This window comes from Agelaius phoeniceus, chromosome 2, assembly GCF_051311805.1.
Source record: "Agelaius phoeniceus isolate bAgePho1 chromosome 2, bAgePho1.hap1, whole genome shotgun sequence".
In the NCBI taxonomy this organism is placed as follows: Eukaryota; Metazoa; Chordata; class Aves; order Passeriformes; family Icteridae; genus Agelaius; species Agelaius phoeniceus.
The window spans coordinates 74,208,669-74,231,049 of NC_135266.1; the positions used below are offsets into that span (position 1 = coordinate 74,208,669).

The 22,381-nt window shown below is 42.0% G+C and overlaps 1 protein-coding gene across 1 annotated transcript in view; it reads left to right on the top strand.

Annotated features, from left to right (window-relative positions):
- Positions 1-22,381, top strand: part of ARHGAP20 (Rho GTPase activating protein 20) — a 56,817-nt gene that overhangs the window by 30,061 nt on the left and 4,375 nt on the right. The window contains exons 4-14 of the mRNA XM_054654816.2: positions 1,338-1,487; positions 3,317-3,358; positions 4,281-4,365; positions 6,984-7,061; positions 10,530-10,596; positions 12,522-12,704; positions 16,869-17,047; positions 19,980-20,141; positions 21,135-21,244; positions 21,482-21,671; positions 22,122-22,233. Coding sequence (XP_054510791.2) covers positions 1,338-1,487; positions 3,317-3,358; positions 4,281-4,365; positions 6,984-7,061; positions 10,530-10,596; positions 12,522-12,704; positions 16,869-17,047; positions 19,980-20,141; positions 21,135-21,244; positions 21,482-21,671; positions 22,122-22,233 — 1,358 coding nt within the window. The remainder of the gene's footprint in view (positions 1-1,337; positions 1,488-3,316; positions 3,359-4,280; positions 4,366-6,983; positions 7,062-10,529; positions 10,597-12,521; positions 12,705-16,868; positions 17,048-19,979; positions 20,142-21,134; positions 21,245-21,481; positions 21,672-22,121; positions 22,234-22,381) is intronic.

A 22,381-nucleotide genomic window follows, 5' to 3' on the forward strand; every position in this document is an offset into this window, starting at 1 on the left:
TAATAAAGAGAGGTGAAATGTTCAGCTGACCAGGAGACACCATAGCCTTAGGTTTGATAAGTACTGGTGGTTCTTTCTTGACCTTCCTCTGAATGTGCTACTCTGTCCCACCACACCTGTTGGCACAGTGTCAGCTGGAAAACTCAGACCAGCCAGGTTCATCTATGTCCTCTTTAAAGCCACAAGGGTCAGGTGCTTTCATGTTTCAGACTGTGTTAGTTCAGTCTGTCCCAAATCAAATACCTTGTAAATGAGGCTAATCTCAGAGAAGGTAGTCCATGTGTGCCAAAGCCCTAAGAAACTGCTTACCTGGCATATTTATTTATAGAGCACTAATCACCATGGTGCCCAGGACTGTCCCTGTCCACATTTGCAACACAGTGGTGAGCTGATGTGCTCTTGGTTTCAGGGAGGGGACACTTCTCCTCCAGCCTTTCCCTGCTGTGCCATGAGAACCATAGCTCAGGTAATTCTGCAGGGCTTGAAGTGAGTGGCTCTAGCAGTGCTACAGAGCTGGATTGACTTCGGGAGTTTTTACTTGTTTCTCACATAGCACTACCACTCACTAATCCTACAAAGGAAGGACACTTATAAACAGAAATCTATTGGAAGAGTTGAAGTTAAAATGTGAAATTCTGTAAATTTGACCTGTACTCAATTGTTAAGTTGCATAAAACATAGGAAGGGCCACGTTTTTAAAAATTGGGCAGATTATGTCTCTTCCTTGTAGATGAGTAAATTTTTTGAGAATGCTCAAGGTCATGGCTCATTCTCCAAGTGATATGTTCCTAAAGCTACCATGTAGGAAGTTTGTGAAGGTTGTGTGGTGACCTGTGCTATAGTTAACACAAATAGCAATTTTCTGCTTGTTTTTTCTTCAGGTTTGCTTCATTTGCCCTGGCCTGGTATTCACTACCTAAACTCATCATCATTTTTGACCCTGAGACTAAGCAATAGAACTGTATTGTGAACTCCTCAATGGCATTAAAGTCACTGAAAGGAGAGTCAAATACAAGTGGCAACCTTTGCCTCATAGCAAGATTTGAAGAGCAACTCTAGACATGGACAGTTTTCCCCCAAGAAGGGGGATGTCCAGGGATGCCAGAAGCAATCTGTTTATCCCACAAATAAGAGATTTGTTGATCCCATTTAAATGAAAAATTGGTATGTTTTTACATGCAACCCAATAAAACAGTTTCTTCAACTGAAGCAGAAGTGCTTCTTCTATCAGCTCCAGTACAAGCCTCACATGTGCCTGAAGGAAGAAGAACTCTAGCTGTTTAATCTGCTGTCTGTGCTTTCATGTGTGTCACACACCTGTGAATTTCCACCTGCAGGTCACACTCTCATTTCAAGCTGAAGTGCCAAGCACGTCTCTGTGAGATGTGGACAGCATTTTGTACAGAAGAAGTGTGTGAAGGCAGCACAGACCCAGAAAGGTCCTTTGTTTTGGGCTGGCCCACCACAAACTGTGTGGCAAACTTCAGGTAAGAATTGAGATAGGTTTTGTTTAACAAGTTATGTAAATGTTTCTAGGCTGACAGGTCATGAGACTATCAAAGATTCATTTCAGCACCAGTGAATGTGGGGAGCAGGAACTTACTGATTCTCAAACCAATTCCTTCTACTGCTCTGAGCAAGCTGCCCTCCATACCTCATCTTCCATCTCACTTATCATTTTAAAATTTGAGAAAATACATCATTTGAGAAAGCACTTTCTGTGCTACAAACTTGCTCAGTGGAAATTACCTTTTTTTGCTATAACTCGGCAAATACCTTGGCTAATTAATAAGATGAACTACAAATATTAAACAGCCAAGCTAATGAAAGGATCAAAGACACTCTTGTATGACAATTTTAAACAGAAGGCCATGTATTGGAAGTAGCAGAAAACTTACAGTGAAATAATGACCTTTGTCCTATTTCTCTTTTTTGATTTAATTGTGCCAGAGAAAATGTCAAAATTCCTCTTAAAGCAGAATCTCTGAATTTTTATATCAAGAAAATAATTTTGGCTGTCTTTGCAGCATTGACTGTAAGACACATAAGGGCTGTAGAGGTAATTTTAGTGATTAGGATAATTTTAGTCTCAGCAGGAGGGCTCTTTCATTGCTTTAGATGAGGGAGGGCACCATCCCCCTGAAATCCCAGCTGCTTTGCCTGAGTCTCAGGAATCACATTTTCTTCTTTATCAACACAGAGCAAAAGCCAGAATATCTGGCTTAATTTCTATGTCCCATTGTCCATATCTAAGGACAATGTTGTCTACAAATTGCACTCTCCTGAGCTGGTTGTGCTGTTTGTTTTTTACACGTAATAGTCCCGAAGCAGAGATGAAATTTTCTGTTGATTTTCAATTGAAGTCTTGCCAGGATTTCAGGAGCTCTGCTCTAAAGGCAGTATGTGATCCTTTATAGATAACTGAAAGTAGTTGAATAAGAAAGCAATAGCTTCAGTCAAAAACAGCTAGAGATTTACAGAAGTGAAATTATTTGATGTCTGGAGGTACAAAGAAAAATCTAAAGGGCCATGCATGAGTGCATAGATGTCTGTCCAGCAGAACTGAAACAACCAAATCAGAATAATTTTTTTAACGTTATAAAGTGCATTTCCCTCACAGCATCATTGAGTAGGTTTGTAGTTCCCTAAATGCCTGCTGTGTAAATTTGGAAAAGTAGATTTGCAAAAGCAGCGGTGGAAATAGCAGTTACATTTGGGCTGGGATTTAAATCAAGAAAGTTGAAGCAAAATTAGGTTAGATTCCTTGAACTGTCATATTATTAGCTATATTTTACTGGACTGCTTTTTATCCTTCCAAGTATACACATGAGATAAAGAGAAATGAGATAAGCCTGGAAATGTCCAAAGTCAAACCCTACTAAGTACAGTGGGCTTTTATGTACTTTGTGATGTGCTGATAAAACAAGTAATAAATAGGAATTAGTGTGGAAAGAAATCTGTGTACCTGAGGAAATACCTTTAAACTTTTGAATTAAGCCTTTTTTTTCAAAGTGCCCTCCTCTTCTATTTGGACATTACTTTCAGAGTTCAACACATTTCCTGCGAAATTCACTGGTGAAGCTTTACCTTCTGTGGCAAAAATGGTAACTGGTGCTTTGGATCTCCCTGGCAGGCTTTTCAGCTGACTTTGCAGGGAAGCAGACTTTTCATTCAAATCTGGATAAACCTTTTAGTTTTTGTAGGTATTTATGAAATTGCTATCAAGAGAAGGTGCATTCCATTGTGGTTTGTAGAAGGACTGTTTTGGTTTTAGAATGATGGCTGATTTGTCCTGTTTTTCTTTTAATTCTTTCAGGTCTGCAGAACAAAAGGAAACATGGCTGTCTGTTTTGCAAAGGTACTTTATTATATGGTCTTTAAAGACATTGGGAAGAGTCCTGGTCTAGACCAGTGATTCCATAAGCTGTGGTGCTTATGCCATCATGATAGATAATATTAAGAAAAATAAAATTTCAAATGTTAAGAAAAAAAATCACGTCTCCTCCCTCAGAAGATGTGTGCTTTATGCAACAATCCCTGTGCAAGGAGGGAATTGCTTCTCTGTGCTCAGCAGAAAACTGAAGCAATTCCTATCACACATTGTTCCTTCCCAACACAGCAGGAGGAGCCTCTGCCACCATGGCTCGAGTTGAGCCTGGAGCTCTTTCCATGGTGGTGGCATTCAGGCAAGCCCAGCTCAGAAACCTCTGCTCTAACCTGCTGCTCAAGGCTGGCTGTGTTTTGTTCTGAAAAAACATGCCCAGTGCTGGAGGGTTCTGTTTTCTGGTTGCCCAGTTCTTCTGGTTGAGGCTTGTGTCTTTACCTGATTCTTCAGAGTACCTGGGTTGTTTAAATCATCCTTGCTGGGGTGATTTCCAGTTCACTGTTTTCCTGTTCAGTCCTTTGAACTAGTCTGTACTGATGGAACTGATTCCAGTAGGAGTCTGTAGTGCAGACTCAGGCATCACAATGATGAGTAGTGTTGATTTTTTCCCCATTTCTTTCTCTGCTGCTTACTCTGATTTCTGCAATGAACTTCAGCTGCTTACTCTGATTTCTGCAATGAACTTGAATGCAAGAGGGCATTACTGGGGGCCACAGTCAGCCTCCCTTCCAGACACTGCTGGATGCTCCCTTGTCCTCAGAGATCTTTTTATTGCAGTACATCTGCAAATGATCTCCTTCTTACCAAGTTACTACTTGATTGCTGTATAAATCTATGTCTTGCTATTTATGTGTGCAATATTAAAAATTTACTTGTTTTGTACTTGTTTTGTCAGTCGGATAAGAGAAGAGAAGGAAAAGGACAATCCTAAAAGCATTCGCCTGACGATAATTGCAAAGGACGTGGGGACTTGTGCATACGTAAGTGTTCTTGAGCTAAACTGGGCTCCAAATCCACATCACCTAGAAGTGCTAGTCACCTGCAAATCCTTTGGATATTGAGAGGTTTCCTTTGGGTTGCAATCTCCTTTAAGGATTCAGCCCCGTGAAAAGTCTTTGCATAGACAGCCCTGAAATGTCTGTTCCCTGTCTTTTATACACAATTTCTGTTTTAAGGGCAGTGTGCTTGGTAAGAAATACTGGTTCTGGCAAATGAGCTAAAGACAACAGTGTGAAGTCCCAAGAAACACCTCTAGTAGAATTTATGCATAAGCATCTCCAGAAATGTCAGTTACAGTTGTTTTATTGTTTATAATAATCTTAAGTCGGTAAATCAGTGTATAAGAGCACCCTGAAATTGCCTTAAGTGTGTTAATCAAATAATTGATTTTTGGTGAATTTATAAGCAAAGACTAGATGGTAAAGGAAGGCCATCCATAATGTGATTTGTACCTTTTTGACTATATAACTTTTAACCTATTTAAGCTAAATTCTTGTATGTAGCCAGTTCCATAGCGATACCCTAGCATTCAGTGATAATCAAACCATTCTTCCTCTGCTTTTTGTCATTTCTTTCTAACTGCTTGTGACATCTGTATTTCAAGCTCAGAATCCTAAGGAGCATGGACAAGGGCATAAGAAATTTTCACAGAAGTTAGATTCCACTGTAAGTCTTTGCCCAGTAATGACTCTCAACTTAGAATTCTATATTTGCATCAATGTAAGCATAAAGGAGTCTCCCTTTTTCTTTTTTTCCCCCTAGAAAATAATTATTAAGGTAAACAATGACAGAATTGCCAGGTTGCCAAGACAAAAGTTAATAAGCAATACTAATAATTGTGACAGTTCAAATGCAGGACTACAGATCAAGGTCTGCTCAGGTGTAAAAGTCTATAAATCATACATGCACTCAGGTGTTGCAGTCTTGTGCCAGGGTTTGTTGGGGCTTTCTGCAGTGTCTTTTCTCCTTAGCTATAATTAGGAGACCATGTGCCATATATGGTCTCCTGATACTGACAGTCCTAGGAACGACACCCTGTAGTCTAGATATTATCAGTAATAAAACAGTAGAGGAACAGATGGAAATGTTGTGATGCACATAGTTCTTATGGTGCTGTGGTTCCTGTGCTACAGCAGCTGGAGACACCCAAGAATTATTTCATTTTTGGACAGTAGGGAAGGCTGAACACAAGGCACAAACTGTATTCTAGCCAAGAGCAAAACTTATGCAAATGTGCTGACCTACTCCTGAGAGCCAGATGTCATTGCTTCAGGCAAATGTTAAATTTTTTATGGTATGAGCGTTCAGATCTGTCCTGAAGCAAGATACACAGTATTCTCACTAATTTCCTTTCATTGCAGTGGCAGCTTGTTACTGCCAGGGTCTTACACAAAGGTACAGCTCAGATCTTTTTTAAATGCAAACTGTCAGGGGTTTGTTTCACCTGAACATCTTATGGCCAGCATAAAACTGATGTGCTACAGGGTATTGCAGACTCTCTTGGGACTGGCAGTAAACATCTACATCCCAGCTCTGCTACCTTCTGTTCTTTAAGGTGGGCCTGGGTGGTTTGTTGCAGTGGGCTTGCCTTGGTTCTGCCAAGGCTTTAGTCTGGCCATGAACCAGCTGCAGTCTGCAAGCTGTGTAGTCCTGGTGGCAGAGCCAAGCCAGCCTCTAACAGGGGCTCAGTGACCTGTGCCTGGTGTGTGGGAGCTGGCTGGGAGGCCAGGCCAGCCTGGTTGTGGTGCTGCAAGCATTGGAGCAGCCCATGGAGCTGAGGTACAGAGAGCACTGCCCAGCAGGACAGGAGCCATGCTGGTGCCAGGCAGCAGGTGCTGAAATCTCCCTCTGGAAACACGGCTGTGGAAAGTGGCACTTTGGCTGACACAAAGCTTGGCACTTTGTGCTGGTCACTGTGGCTGGTTAGAAAGTGGGGTCTCTGCTGCTCTGTGCTTTTCCAAACTGACTATCTGCAGATTCTGGAGGATGCTGGAAAGGTCTTGTTTTAACTGGATGGAATATTTCCAAGAGGAAGTGCTTCTGGTACTAAGCCAAATCTAGCTTTGGGAAATCTATATAGAATGTGGGAAAGGTTATGGGGATGAACAGCCTGTGTACAATTCTTTCTTACCACAGAGATCTTCAGTTGAAAAGGACAGAAATTAACAATTGATATTTCACTGAAAAAAACTCCTTGAAATGTTTCATTTTTCAAAGGAAACTTCCATGCTTTTAAATTAATCAAACCATTATGTTTCCCTTATGCAGTGTGTAAAAGTGCAGTTAGTGGCTCTGACTTCTTGCATTTTTTAATGTGGAAGTCATGTCCCAGTAATTGTAATACTCTCTGCTGATTGAGCTGTTGGGGAAGTAGGAAGCAAATATGGAAAGTGTGTGACAAAGCAGAGGAATCAAACCTTAGTTTCAGACAGCTGGACCTTTATCTATGTAGTATAATTTATTTATCAAGTAAAATTTTAACAGGATATTCTCATTTTTTCTAACAATGAATTATGCAGAGCTACTGCACTACTCAGATACTCTTTGCAAATCCAAAATTTTAATGCCACTTTCCCCTTCTCTTTTTTTCTGTTCACAGTCAAAAACCCTAAATGTAACCAATGTTGATACAGCAAATGATGTAATTCTGATGGCCTTGCAGCAGCTGGGAATTAATGTAAGTCCTTGCACCAGTTTTAATGAGTCTTTCTTTGTAGTTACTTTTAACAATCAGATCTTCCCCTTCACTTTTTCCAAGTTTTAGGATATGAACATTAATTAAATCCTTTAACATAGTAGTCCAGAGTTGTTGAAATGCAGCAGAAGTATCTTGTTAACATAAAGACCTCCAGAGATTATCAATTGCCTTAAAAGTTTTGAGTAAGCCTCTCATCCCTGTAAGGGATCAGTCATATTTCAAGTTGCTTTTAAATCTCTTTTGCTGATGCCTAAGAGAAGATATCTTGACCCAAGAAGTGAGATTTTGATAGAGCTCCTTTTGCATGCCTCTGTGTGAACAGGAAGCCTGCTGGTCTGCCTGTTAGCTGGTTTCAGAGTGTGCAGACACAGCATGATCAGCTGTGTCTCCAGATTGCACTGCTCCCAAGTGTCCCAGTCAGGTACTCTGAATATCCATGGACCTTTGGAGTTATGTAATACACAAATGTAACTAAGTGATTGCATGGAATCTGAATGCACCCAATTTAAACAGTGTCCTGAAACTGTTTTGGAAAAAGGCTTTTGCAAAACTTATAATAATGCAGGGTAGTGTACCAGATAGATGCAGTGATCCCTGCTAGAACAAGTCCTGCCTCAGCTGGCTTCCTTTGCCCTAACCCAGACTAGGTGGTGCCTCAGGTGTGGTAGAGGATCAGTGCCAGGGACAAGAATTCTGGCTTCTCACTCTGTTTCACAGCGTGGCTCCAACCATATAGAAGCTCCTGGTGACAGCTTTTTAGCTGGTTTATCAGCTTGCTGTTTGGGTAACAGGATTTTTTAAAATGTTTTACTCATGATGCATACATTGATCTCATTGCATGGAATCTGACAAGTCTTTCCTTACCACAGCCCTGAGTGTGAAGAGTCAAATATGAAGAGCAAAATGCCACTGTTATGCATCCCTGGGGCTTCTGGAGACTCACAGCAAAAGTTGGAGTAACCTCAGAATTTCCCTTCCCCAGCATCCATTATCCCTAATTTACACAGGCTTTTAATGCAGGAGTCTGTTCTGCTGGCTTGGCATTTCCCAGGCACAGCAATTTGTGTCTGCCCATCTTGTTATGGCTCAGACATCTCATTTACACCAGGGCTGGGGCCCTGGCTCAGAATCCAGTAGTCCATTTAATTAAGGAATCTCTGGAGTCGATAGAGGGATTGCAAGGTGAAAAGTATAAAAGGTGAATTAAAATTAGGATTTTAATTGCACATTGTCTCCCCTGCTCTGCACCAAAAATCAGGAGACTAAGTGCTATTACAGCTGCAAGTCTTTATTGTGATGTGCTTTATTTTTACCCATTTTATGGGTGTCATTTGCGCTTCCTCACTTTGTGTACAGAAAAAGCAGGAAAATGGTAATATTTAAAGAGAATACTTGGAGATTAGCAGGACAAGGAGCTGGTTGGGTTTCAGCATTGTGTTCTTTTGTATGTATCACAATCAACCTTTTCCTCCTCTTTATGTTTTTATTTCAAGTAGAAAAAGAATGAAAGCCATATGAAAGATGTAAAACCTTGCCTGCAGAATTATTTGCCCTGCTAATATACTACATTTTTTACTGCTTCTTTAGAGCAGAAAGCCTTTTTTTTTCATTAGAGGCGTATCATAAGATTAGCAATAAAATCAAACAAGCTAAATAAATTAAGCTGTTGCCTGCATATCAATCAAACACCCAGCCCCCTGGTAGGATTGTTCTGGCCCTAAGGAAGCTCTGCCTTACGTGCTGTATCAAGGTTTTTTATTTCTGTCCACAGAGAACCACTTGAAAGGAGCTCCATGACTTTTCAATGGCACTTATAAAAACTACATTTCACATATTGTGTGATTAATGGGGCTATTACTTTGGCTGAGTTCACTCTGGTTTAACACATCAGGGTTTTTTCCTCTGTGGTTTCTCTGGTAAAATGACAGCTAGCTCGTGCAAAATGGCATTGATCATCTGTTCCAAATTATCATGTGGGGCAGAAGGAAGGGCCTTGGGTTTCTCAGCTTTGTAAGTACACTTGCTGACTTTTCTGGGACAGTCACATTTATCCTGACAAATGGCCTCATAAAGCTGTAAAGGACAGCATTTGCAGTCAGAGATGAGCAGTCTGCCTCCTGCAACCACGCTTAACTGGCCCTTCCCTTCCCTGCTTCCCCTTCACAGCAACAAACCCTTTCATATATGTCTGTGAAAGGAAAAGCAAATACCCTTTCTTGTGCTCTTCAGCTGTATTTATTTGCTCCTGGCTGCTTGCCCCGAGGCATCAGAGATGTCTCCAAAGCCTATTTATTTTCCTTCTGCCCCCTGCTAGCTGACTTAACAGCAGTGCTAATATGGGCCAGAAAGCTCTGTCAGTCAGGGAGCAAACTGCAAAGGCTTTGTTGGGCATATCAGCATTACATCAGGTGCATGCAGCAAGTAGGAAGAGTCTCAAAAGCCTTAGGAACACTGGGTGGAGGTCCAGAAAATGCAGGGTAGTAGGCAAGTCTGTTTGAAAGGAGGTAGGAATTAACTTTGGATCTAAGTAAATGCTGTCATGAGGTGTTTATTGCTTTTTATAGCCAGAAAACTTTTATATTTTTAACTATCCTGATTTAGTAGTCTCACCAAAAAGGGATTTAAGGTAAAATAGATCACTTTTAATGCAGTGTATTTATCCACTTTTTCTTTGGTACATTTATGCTACAGGCAATATTTAGAATTCGCTTTAATTTGATTTGATTTAAATGAGAGGTTTTCACAGCTTTTCCCAAAAAGATCACATTCCCCAGTCTTTTGAAAATGGTCTCTTTTGATGTAAATTTATCCTCTCTGCTGTACACTTTAAAAGAGGGCTCAGTAGTCTTAAAACACCGTCCAGCAGTCCCAAGCCCTTCCACACAAAAGGGCTGCACAAAAAGGCTGCCAGGAGCCCTACAACACAATTTTGGGGCAGCACTGAGTGCCAGGAGCCTGGGGCTGCCATCCTTGCCTTGGCATCATTAGGGTGGGCTCAGGTGAAGGTGCTCCTGCCCTGTGCTCCAGTGTCAGTCACAGGGTGCTTTTGGCTCTCCAGCCTGAGCTCCTCCTGCTTAGAGATGTAGGGAAGCTTGGAGAGGGTGGAGCAGAGTAGTGAGGTGGGCTCTGGCATCCATCCCTCTGCTGCCAGGAGGCACTCCAGTCTGAGGGAAAGAACTGGGGGCAAATCTCCCCCTTTTTCTTCAGAAATGATGGGCTCCAGCACCTCTCACTGCTCAGAGCTGAGCCCAGGTCACATAAACCACACTACACATGACAGACACACTGCAGGAATTTTGCTGGTGGCAGACTTGGGCACTTGCAAAAGTAAAGGGGATTCCTGGGACCCTGCTGGCAAGGTGCAGATTATCCTTATATTGTAAGAAACTTTATCTGAGAACCTGTCCTTAATGGCTGACAAACTGATTCTTAATTTTGGTTTTAAAGGGCTCTGAAAAAGACTACAAGCTATGGGTGATTTCAGGAAGAGAACATGCTCCTTACCCTCTTATTGGTAAGTTGTTGACATTGTTTGGTTTTCAGTATTCACTCAGTTACTACTGCTGTAGGAAGCAAGAAATAGAGAGAAGACTGAAGTTCAGTTTCCTCTTTTGTCTTGTTTTTCTTGTTTTTTCTCTTACTTCCCTATCACATGAGTTTGCCTCTCTGGAGTTAGGGAAATGGTGATCCTTTGTTTTGAAGAGCAGATGTCTGCTTGTGTCACTAAGAGGTTGAAGAAGTTCCTTTATTTCTGCCCCAGTTTTGCTGTATGAGCCCCAGAGTTTCTGCAGAGTTGACCTCTCCAGTCACCTCCTCTTCTGGAGGTTATCCAGCTTTCCCATATTTCTTCCTACACCTCCATAGCATTGTCCCCTCCTCAGCAAAACACAGCAGAATTTTGAGAAATGATTTTTCCTTCCACAACTCAAGTTAACTGATGCAATCCTCTCCAATCCTGTATTTCTCATTCTAGCTGACAGCTCCCCTCTGATTAGGAGCAAATTAGTGCTTATTAATTTCTAAAATGCTTTTCAAAACATTTCAGGACCAGGAATCAACACAAATCTCAGAAGTGATTGGATGGAGTGATTTTATTTTGGCCCATGATTCACTGAGAACAAATCCCTTTCCATTAGTAAGAACATTTCCCTGTAGAAGCCCAGCATTACTTGTGCTGCATGAGTTTGCAGATGATTAGAACAAGAAAAACTTGTGGATTTTCTATTTTTTTCTCCTGCAAATCTAATCCCAGTAAATCTTAGCATTCCTTCTCAAAGTAACCTTAGCTACAAATGCTTCACTGGAGTCAGACAACATTAATATTTATAAAATGTCTAACTTGTGCACCTTATAGAGAGTGCAAACTGTTTTGCCTTTGAAACATACCAGACTTTGGGTTTCTGACCATTATTGTGTATCTTCTTCAGATCAAATCACATCCATGGCTTTAAACATAGAACCAGAGAACTCAGAAATGGAAAAGGCCTTTCTAATTGACTGACTCTCACTGCAAATTCAAGTTGCAATCCTTGGAAAAGAAGAATCTGACATGAAAGTGATGCTTTTCTTGATACTTATGCAAAGGTTTATTAGATAAGGCAAACTTTTATTACAGGTGCACATCAGAAGCAGAGTTTGCCTGTGCCATAACTTCATACTATAATCTCAAGTAACACCTCTTCCATTCTCTTAGTGTTCAAGTCTAACTGCAAGCTAACTAAAACATCTTAGCATTGCATCCACATTTCATATATTTAATCCACCACGTCTTTAGACAAGTTGGAAAAGCATCTTTCCGGTGGCATTTGTGAAAGCTCCTCCAGAAATGAATTGCCTCTGTGTAGTCCCCAAAGATGCTGGTTAAAGCCAAGCATAGCTCATTTGCATCAGCCCTGTGATTAACGTTTCCTTCCTGTTTCAGCCTCAGACAGGAACCATAATTGTGTCTCATTTGGCTGAGCTGATGGCTGTTGGACTTAACATGCTAAGGGAGGGAAGATCACTACCATACTGGAATTTTTTGGTTTTGCATGCTCAGCAGAAATTTGACATGTCTGATCCCAAAATCTCATTTCCCTCCAGAATGATGTGAGCAAGCAGTACCTAACTTTCAGTGCCACAATAAAAGCAGTAGAAAAAGTAAACACTGAACTCAGAAATAGTCACTTTTATTATTTTCTGGTGGGCTTTTTTATGTGATACAGCTGTAATAGATCCGATTTTACTTTTACATCTGTTTAACTACACCAAACACGGTAACTCCCTCTCTGCCCGTGTATGATTTATGCCCGTGCAAATATGGAGAAAAGCAGCAATTCTTAGATTACTGAGAAAGTGCTGCGGGCCAGCAAGCCAAATCTGCTTTTCCTCCAGGGCAGATGGAGTTTTGCAAGTCTCCAGTCAATCCAACAGAGATTATTTCCATTTCTCTTTGAACAGGCCACGAGTATCCCTTTGGAATTACAATGAGCCACATTCGTGACGCCATGCCCCACGGATCAAAGCCCTGTGCCTGCCCCAGGCAGCTCCAGGGCCCTTTCTTGCCGGAGCAGCTGCCCCAGGAGCTGCAGTGCCAGTTTGTGCTGAAGCCCAGCCAGGTGGCCGTGTGCCAGCAGCTGAACGGTACGTTGTCCCCTCTGCCCAGATCTGTCCCCACACACAGCTTGGCCACCTGGCTCTGCTGCACAAGGCACATGTGCCGGGCTGGGGGCGCGGTGGGAAGCGCAGAGGAGCGTGCAGGTGTATCTTCCAGCTGCTCTGGGGGGGTTTGCACTCTAGCTCTCGCTGATCTGAGTGTGCTGTTGTATATGTGTCACCTTTGGAAGTTACATTTTGACAAGCTGCCTGTCAAGGGATTGTTCTAAAGTCAGCTAAAGAAAGACAGAATCTCTCTCTCCCCTGCAATTTTTTTGAGTCTGTTAGCTGAGCTTCTCTCTGCAGCCCTTGCTGTGCTCTGTAACAAGGCAGGGTGGTTTCACGGTTCAAGAGTCGAGGCTTTGGCACAGAATTCCCATCCAACATTTGGGAAATCCTTCATCTTATAAAGTACTTAGGACAACACTCTGCCTCACTGGGACCCTCAAGTGGCAAAGTCTAGGCAGGTACCTGGGTACCTAGATGAGGTAGAGTCAATAGAACTGAGCGAATAGAACTTTATTTCAGTGCTCTTTGACTAAAATAAGGAAGGTAATATTTTCTTCTGCCTTTGGCCTTGATACTGCAAAAATAGGAGCACCTGCTCTCTGTTTTGCATTCGCTTGTCAACGACAAAATGACTGTGCTCTGCTCATGATAAAACAAATAAGGAGATAGTGACAGGAATGGGAAATTAGACTTAGGGCAAGGATACATCCCATAGTGTGTTTTTGTTGTTCTCAACACACTAGCATTCTCAGCTCAATTAGGAACTCTACCCTACTTCACCATTAATAAACCATATCATAGAAAAAAAACCATTCACACTGTTATCTTGGGCACTCCCCAATACTTAAGATCTCCCACAATATATGAATATATGAATATAATCCTTTTGTAATGGTTTTAGAAATTAAATACAGTGAAGCTATACCAGAGTCCACTACAAATTATTCTGAAAATTGATTATATTTTATATAAATTAATTTCCTTTCCACATGCACTCATCCACCCCCCTCCCAGTAATTTGTATCATATATTACTTCATGGCATATTTTAAGAATGAGGCAATCTAGCAAAGGGGTGTAATTAGGTTTACAGGCCCTGCTTTGGCAGCTGATGTTGACTGGCAAAAGAAAATAGAAATGCAAATCAGGCCTGTAGAGTTCTAATGCAGATGTGTTATCATCAGTGCTGTGCAAGCTGCAGGAGTGGAGTGAGCCTGGCTTGGGGCAGCAGAAGCCTGGGGCAGCCTTCAGGTCATGCACAGGGACTGTGCTAATGGGAGAAAGAGCCTTTTAGTCCATTCACCTTTCCTTCTTTCATCAGACAAAACCTGTTGAAGTGATGTATAGGTGTAGCTGCTTGCAAAGCAGGTTATCTCACATACAGCACTGCTCCTTGTGCTTTTTCTGACTGTTTTGGGTTTGGAAAATGGCAAAAATTACCTGCATGCAAGCCAAAGCTATGGTTTGGCTTTTGAGCTTCAAATCAGCAAGCCAAAATCTGGGTTGGGTACTCACTGGACACACTGCCACACAGAGTGAATATACAGAGTAAATTCAGTATCTGTAACGCCACACTTCACTGCCACACGCTGTGCTGCCCTCCCTGCCATCACTTCCCTGCAGTGGGACACCACTGTGCAGGACATGCTGTCCCTGCTGGAGGCAGCAAGGAGCAGCTGCCAGCTCCAGCAGTGTGCACCAGGGTGGGACAGCAGTGCAGGTGCTGACAGGCTGGTGTGACTGACAGCTGCCCTCACGTCATGTAAGTGGCTCTGTGGACACCAAATTGCATCAACTGTCCTGGCAGGATGGTTAAAACAGTACAGGAGAGTTTTCTATGTGGAAGAAATTGGGTGTTTCTGTTGCCTCTTCTGTAGCCTTTCAGCATGTAACAGGAATGGTCACCTACCAGTTAAACATAGCCATTAAATTATGCTGATGAGCACATTGTTAAATAGAGCTGAAGATTTATTTAGGAGTTTCTGATTAGTTTCAAGGAGAGGAAATGCCATTTCCATGGCTAGGACATTAACTATGACTAGACATTCCCTTCATGTAAAATATGAGCAAGAAGAGGTGGTTGCTGTGAGCTCTGACCAAAATTTTCCAACAAACTGGTATTACTTTTTTCTGATTCTGGCTTAGAATAATCCACCAGAGCAAGGCCATGAGGTCTTTGTGTGGAAGTTCTTCTGCAGAGCAATAATTGGCAGCTGTCTTGGCTGAGAGGAGTCTGGCTTTGTCCTAGTATTATAACTTTGCACAGGTTCAAGGAAAGAAAGTGAACACTCACCCCTTCTCGTGTCCTCTTCAGCTTAAGACTTGTGAACACCCTTAAAAAGGGGGTATGAAAAGGATGAGTTTTCCTGTTTTTCAGTGAATGTTAGTTTTTAAGGCACAGGGCATTTCATTGCCACACATCAGTTGTTGGTTTCTGCCCTGGTGTGCTGAAGAGAACTGGCTAAGATTTCCTTTCTGTCCCAGGAGAGAGCTGCAGTTCCTTGCAATGACCCCTTCTTCACATTCTCAGTTTGAGACATGGCTGTTAAGGGGGAACAATCAGTAAGAGACTGAGAAGAGTTCCTAATTTTACAACTCTTTTTTTTTTCTTCACTTCTGCTATTCCTTGTTCTCCAAAATAACATCATAATTTTTGCTTCCACTGAGATCTACAGGGTTTACAGAAAAAAACACCAGTATGTATTTGCTGTTGTGTCACTAGAACACTGGCAAACCTTCGTTTGTGAAGCAAATCTTATTCACGTGTCAATATCTAGCTCATCTGAAGGAAAAATTATCATTTTTCAAAGTTACAGGTCAGTTATGGCCTCCCAAAACGTAATGTTAGACACTGCCAGACTTACATTCCTTGAAGCTTTGGACTGCTTAAAATGTATGTCCTCATTATTTTTTATGAAAAGCATTTTTCTTCAGGCTTTCACATTCATATGTTCACATTTTGAGTTAAACTGTAACTTTTCATCCTGTAAGCATCTAATGAAAAGACTTCCACCCATTCCCAAAGGGAGCATGATCTGGTATGGAATGACCTATAATGGAAATCACTCTTTAAGCTAAAAACCAAATTCTAATAAGGTATAGAAGAGAATAAAGTATTGGAGAGAAAAATCTGGTATTGTACTACAATCCTTAATTCTGCAAGACTTGGTTCTGGCCTCTACAACAGCAGAAAGTAAAATGTTTGGGAGGACCAGCTAATTAAAATGTCTATGGGGTAGGCAAGCAACTAAATCAATGCTGATTGGTTTTGAAAACATCTCAGAAAGGAAAAATATATCAGATTAAGTTTTTCCCAGTTAGCACTTCTGTCATAAACAGTCCACACTCCTTTTCCCTTTAGCAGTAACCCATGCTGTTAAGAAGATTTCACAGTGGCTGATGTAGAGAAAGGTCATATAAAAACCCCTTTTTTGTGTCCCAATACCAGTATTTCCTTCTCTCCACACTCCAGACAGGAGTTTCAGGTAGTTGATGTCTGATGAGGTGTGTTACAGTGGAGACAAGCAGAGCCCATTGGTGTGCTGGCAGCGTGCTGCAGTGCCATCTGGAAGGCAGTGATTAAAGGGCAGGCACCATCCCTGGGCCACAGTCAGCAAATGCTTGGAGTGAGGACACTGATGATACTCCTGCTTTGTGGAGAAGAGAGCAAAGGCAGTGCCTTTTCCTGGTCTGAAAATGCCCCATCCCATTAGTTGATTCTCTGGTGGTATTTGTGGGGAGAGTCTCCCACATGGTCAGGAGAGCTAGGATCACCCTGGACAGCATGCTGAGGTGAGGGCAGTGGATTTGCCCCCGTGGGTGGAAAATGAGTTATTTAGCAGAGTGCAGCTGTGTGAAGTCAGCAGGCTGAGGTTTTCCATCCTGCACGTGGTGGAGGGTGCTGACATTGCTCCAGCAGTGAAGGGCAGGTCCTGGTGATCCCCTTCAGGGCACGAGTGAGGCAACACATTCTACACACACACACACAGAGCTGGTGCATGGTGGATTAGGCCTAGATGGATGCAAGGAGCTGGTTGAGTTCATGACATTTTTTCCTTTGAAACCATAGCAACCACCAAAACCCAAATACTGGAACTAGAATTGAAATGCATTTCTCATAATAAACACCTTTCTCTTTCCCCAGACTTAAGCCAAAAGTCATTTAAAAGGAAAAGATCTATCATAAATTGGGCTTTTTGGCGTGGCCCAGGCACTCACTTGGACAATGCACCCCTCTCCTCAACATCTGCTGCTCCTGGGAAGCTCTTTGGCCTCTTACTAACAACCATCTGTGAGGATGACAACCTGCCCAAACCCCTCTTGGTGAGTCCCAGGCTCAGGGTTGGGTCTTACAGCAGTGGAATTTCTCTTTGTGGTAAATGAGGATATGTTTGTAAATGGGACATTGAAATTACCCAAGCAAAGAAACCAGAAAGGTTTCCATAGGGAAACCTCATTTGTGATTCCCAGCAAGAACTTTGGTTTTGAACATATTCTGTGGTCAGGCCCAGTTAATAACAGCTTGAGAAATGCATGTGATCAGTCTGCTGCTCTGGGCTATTTCTCCTTTATAGCCCATGCTATAAGGCTGGTTCCCCAATCCTCACTCACACAGTGTAAATAAATGCCACATTCACACATATTTTTTAAACCACTCCCAGGATCTCTGTAAAATCCCCACATCCATAAATGTCTCATCCACTGTCCCATATAGGCAGCCCACGCATGCATAAAAATGCCACCTGCCCATAACCAGGCAATTTCAGAGCCTTTCTTGAAGTCATTCCAGGGCAGGCAAGCATCCTGAGTCCTCATTTTTGGTCTGACAGCACCACTGCAAATAATAGGTGGCAATGTGGAGGCTACAGTAGCATCTTTTCATCCTGTCTTGAGGGAGCTCTGGTGCTGTGGGTGCTCTCAAAACCAACCTAGGAGCATGAAAAAGGTTGTCCTAGAGCCCATTCCTAGGCATAATTAAGGCATGTATGTGGCATTTTTGGTCATTAGAAGGCCCTGTTGTCAGTACAGCAGATGAAGTATTTACAAAGTGGGAATGAGCCCTGCAGGACTGGGCCCTTCATCCTGACTTCTGGCTGGAAGAAATTACCAGAACCCCACTGAAATCAGTGGGTCACACCAGTTTACAAGAGGAGGTGTTCTGTCTCCTAAGCTGGTGCTTGATGTGCTGCTTTATCACTGCCTGAATAGTGAATCATACCAGGATGTTCCAGGTCTTTTAGTAGTGTTTTCTTTTGAAGAACTGTGCATTTTTATTATTTAGGTTATTTAAATAAGCCCTCCAGAGATGGACTCTGTATGGCTATGATCACCTGATCTCTCCTTCTCTCTGTTTAAGAGATGAGCCAATGCTGCACTTCAGAAATTTCTCCAACACATAAATAATAGTAAATTTTTATTTGAAAAAAATCCCCAAAGTTGCTAAGCATAGAATCACAGCTTGGTAGACTTCGTGCTTTGAATTTTAAATACTGTATTTATACCACAAAATAGAACTTCTGAATTCATGCAGCATCTCTGGAGAATAGAATACTGGGGAACTGAATGGGATTTACTTGCAAGAGAAAAAATAGCAGGGATGAATGCTGCAGGCATGCTGGATAACTGCTTCAGAGCTTGCAGCTTGCTTTCACAGCTGAAGGGCTCTCTTTTAGCCATTGCCACACTGAATTGTCTTGCACCATAGCTTCATTCATGCAATTTCATCTGGGTTTGTCAGTTTAATAGGGGCTTCCCATTTTTATCTTGTGAATATTTTGTTCAAAATGTATTTTGAAAGGGTTTGTTCATGTCCTAACATCCTGTGCTGTGGGTCTCAGCCTGTTTTGATGGGAGAGCTCTAAATTCCTGCAAAGAGAATGAAAATGCTGACATGAGTCCTGCTGCCATGAAGGTGCTCCTCCAAAGCATCTGCATTTCCATTAATTCTTGATCTTGGACTTCTGCAAGAGTGAGAAAGAAACATGAAAGAATAAAATCAAAAGTAATAGCTTCCATTAGACTTGCTCTGCTGTGTGGCAAGAGGACCTACATTACAGCCCAGACTAGGAACATCCCCAAACTCCATTCCTTATCCATTACTGTTCACTAATTCAGTTTAATGATGATGGAACAGTGTCCCAGGACTCCCACTCCTTGTCCCTTCTCTTTGCTGTCATTTTTGATAACTTGGTCCTCAGGCCACTGTGTGCATACCGATATCCCAGAGTCTGTCTGCATGTGTTTCCCCTTTCAAAGGGATAACCATGACAGATTCTCCATGGCTTGGAGCAGGCCTGCAGGAGTTCACCTGCATGTCTGAGGGATGGCCCTCAGGAGACTGCAGAGAACTGAGCATCAAACTAAGCATCTGGCAAATATCCTGAACACGTTATCTCAGGAGAAGTTTCTGCATTTCTTTTTCTATTTGTTTTCCTCATACTATTTAACAAAAAATATCAGTCCCTCCTGTTATTTTAAAAGCTAGGCAGGAATCTGCTTGTTTTCCTTTCTCTGTAATAAGCTGTCTACTTGTTTAATCCTGTGCAACCTCACTGGCTTCAGGGGAGCCACAAGCTGAGCTTTATCCCCCTTGGAGTGACCTCCCAAGCACAGGAGCACCTTGCCTCAGAGATGGTTCTGCTGACAGCCCTGAGCTGCTTGCAGAGTCTGATACTGCTCACAAGCAGCAAAGGGGTAAAAATCTGACTCTGATCTGCTGTAGAAGTGCAGATATATATTAACAAGCAAAGCACTTTCTGGTTTAGATAAAAATCTCTTTTTTTTCAGATATCAACAGTGAAACAGAATTCTGTGGCTGGTGATAATATTAACTACAGTGATGAGCAGTGAGGGTCTCATACCTTTCTGCAAAGCAATTTATGGCTGAGGCCACTGTCAAATGCAAAGCTTTGAATTAGATAGACCATTCTCCTTTTCCCATACCACAGCATTTGTATGTTTAAATGACTTGGCTGAAACTTGCACAGGTCCTGGAAGGTCATGAAGAAGGTTAGTGCTCAGCAGTGGCAGCACAGTATTTCTGAGGGCATGTTTTCAAAATGAGAGCCCCAAATCACAGCTTTGCTATGCAGTTTGGCAAGATTTGGAGAGTGAGCCTAGATTGTGTTTGATTTCTGATATGTTTTAGGATGAAAAGGTTTTCATCTGTGGCAAAAATGGCAAAACTACATTTTAGTGGCACTGGACAATAAAATATATTTATGGGAAATCCTCTTGGCCTTTTTAATTTTTTTAGGACATGCTTTCCCTCCTTTACCAAGAGGGGCCTTCCACCAAGGGTATTTTCAGACGCTCTGGAAGTGCAAAAACGTTCAAAGAGCTAAAGGAGAAGCTTGATTCAGGCACTGAAGTGGACCTGGCCCGTGAATCCATATTTGTGACAGCATCTTTGTTTAAGGTATGTGAAGACTGTTCCTGTCTCTCTTTTTGGGTGAGAGCAGCACACATCCTGTGCTCAACCAGGGAGGGCTTTTCTCCAGGGACAGGCCCAAAGAGGAATGAATTAACAAGAATGGGTGGCACATTAACCTTGTGAGGATCTCCACAGGAGGCTACCACTGAATTAGGATGAGGAAGAGGAGTAGCCAGCTTGTTTTGCTGACAGCTTTCCTGAGGTCTGTGCTACAGCCTGGTCCTGTTACCCTCTGCATATGAAATACTAAAAGGCATGTTTGCAGACCTGTCTCTTTACACATCAGTACTACCCTACACTGCAGATCCTAGTGAGTTTATAGTGTTGCCATAAGTATTTTGATTATTTTCTCCATGCATTATACAGTCTTGTATGTCAAAACCGATGTTCCTTGTGCAAAAAAAGCATCACAGCTTCCCTCAGCCTATCTATTTTGGGAAGCTAGGATTTGGCCTTCTTCCTAAACTGCAACAATTTCCATGCTCACGGTTGAAGTGTTAGGAAAGAGGAATAGCAGAACAATCAATGATCAGTTTAAGTACTCCATTGATTAGGGGAAGGAGGGTTTTGATGCCTCGGAGTGCTTATGGGAGGTATTTGAACTTGTCAGCTGAGGAGAAGAAACAGGGACTACAGATGAAGTGAAGTGATAAGTAAAGACAGACATTATGCAACATCAAAATAACTGGTCTCACTGCAGATTTTTTAGTTCAGCAATATCAGATTAAGCATTCAAATACCTCTATTTTGACAGGAAAAGGTAGAGAAAGGCTGGGAAATAATCACTTTAAGCATAATCTAAAGTGCCTCTATCTCAGATGATTTTCTTCTGGTTTTGGTGGTTGTGTGTAGCAATATACTTGCCAGCAAGTGCTGTCCTATTGATACATCCTCTTGTATCTGTGTATCTTATTCCTACTCCCTCACATGCCCCAGAACAGCTGCTCATGTGTTTTGTTCTTCTTTTCTCTTGATAAGGATTTTCTTCGCAACATCCCAGGCAGTATTTTATCATCCCAGCTGTGTGATAAGTGGGTCTCTGTGCTGGATCAAGGAAATAATGAAGAGAAGATAAAAAGCATCCAAAGGTAGTTATTTATGTTCTCTACATTCTTTTCCTATAAATGTATATCCCAGAATGCAGAATCACAAATACTCAACTTAATTTTTTTTTTTTAACAAGAACAAGAACATCTCTTTGACGTTCTCCCTGGTTTAATTAGTGGACCATATTGCCCTGTTTCTGCATTTCCATTATCTTGACTTGTGCATATCCATAGAAAGTGGTCACTAATGTGAAGAATTCTGTTTTTCTATGTTTTCAGGTTACTAGAGCATCTCCCCAGAGCTAATGTTGTTCTCCTGCGTTACATCTTTGGAGTGCTGCATGGGATAGAAATGCGATCTGAAGAGAACCAGATGAATGCCTTTAATCTAGCTGTCTGCATTGCACCTAGCCTGCTCTGGCCTCCTGTATCCTCCACTCCTGATATAGAAAGTGAATTTATTAAAAAGGTGAGAAACACTTTGGTGTAGCAGAAAACCCAACCAACCTTCATCCCATTCAACCAGGCTGTTGGTTGCAAACATGAGAACACTCAGTACCTCTTCAAATCAGAACTTGTCCTCTTATCAGGGCTCCAGAAACATTCATCAGTCCATTCTCATAACCTTCCTGGAAGAAGGGGAGAGAGATCATAAAGCAATGCCCAGTGTGTCAGCAAAATGCTTCTCTCTTCAAGAGGATCTGTGGTTGTGGTGACCTCAGAACAGGACAGAGTAGAATGGAAAAGATGTTTGCAAGGATGTTTACCAGGACAGTTTATCAGGCCCAGGAGACTGAGAGAGTAGTTCCTGGCTGCCTTCATGGATGACAGTCTGCTCCTGTTCCTCATCTGTATGGTGAGCTTGTCCTGAGTTGAGTAAGAGAAGATCTGACATCTCTCTCCCTTTGCTTTGTTGCAGATTTCTAGTCTGGTACAGTTCCTCATTGAGAATTGCTGCAGGATTTTTGGAGATGAAATTGCCTCCCTCTTTGGAGAAATACTGATGACATGCAAGAGAGAGAACAGCTCAGGTAATGCAGATTGATGTTTTGATCCCATTAAGACAGATAAACTCAGCCAGGCAAAAGATTGGTATATTCCATGGAAGAATGCTGTTCCTTCTTCATGGGGTGTTCCCAGATACTGCTGTTCTCTTTCCATTCAATTGCCCAAAGAATG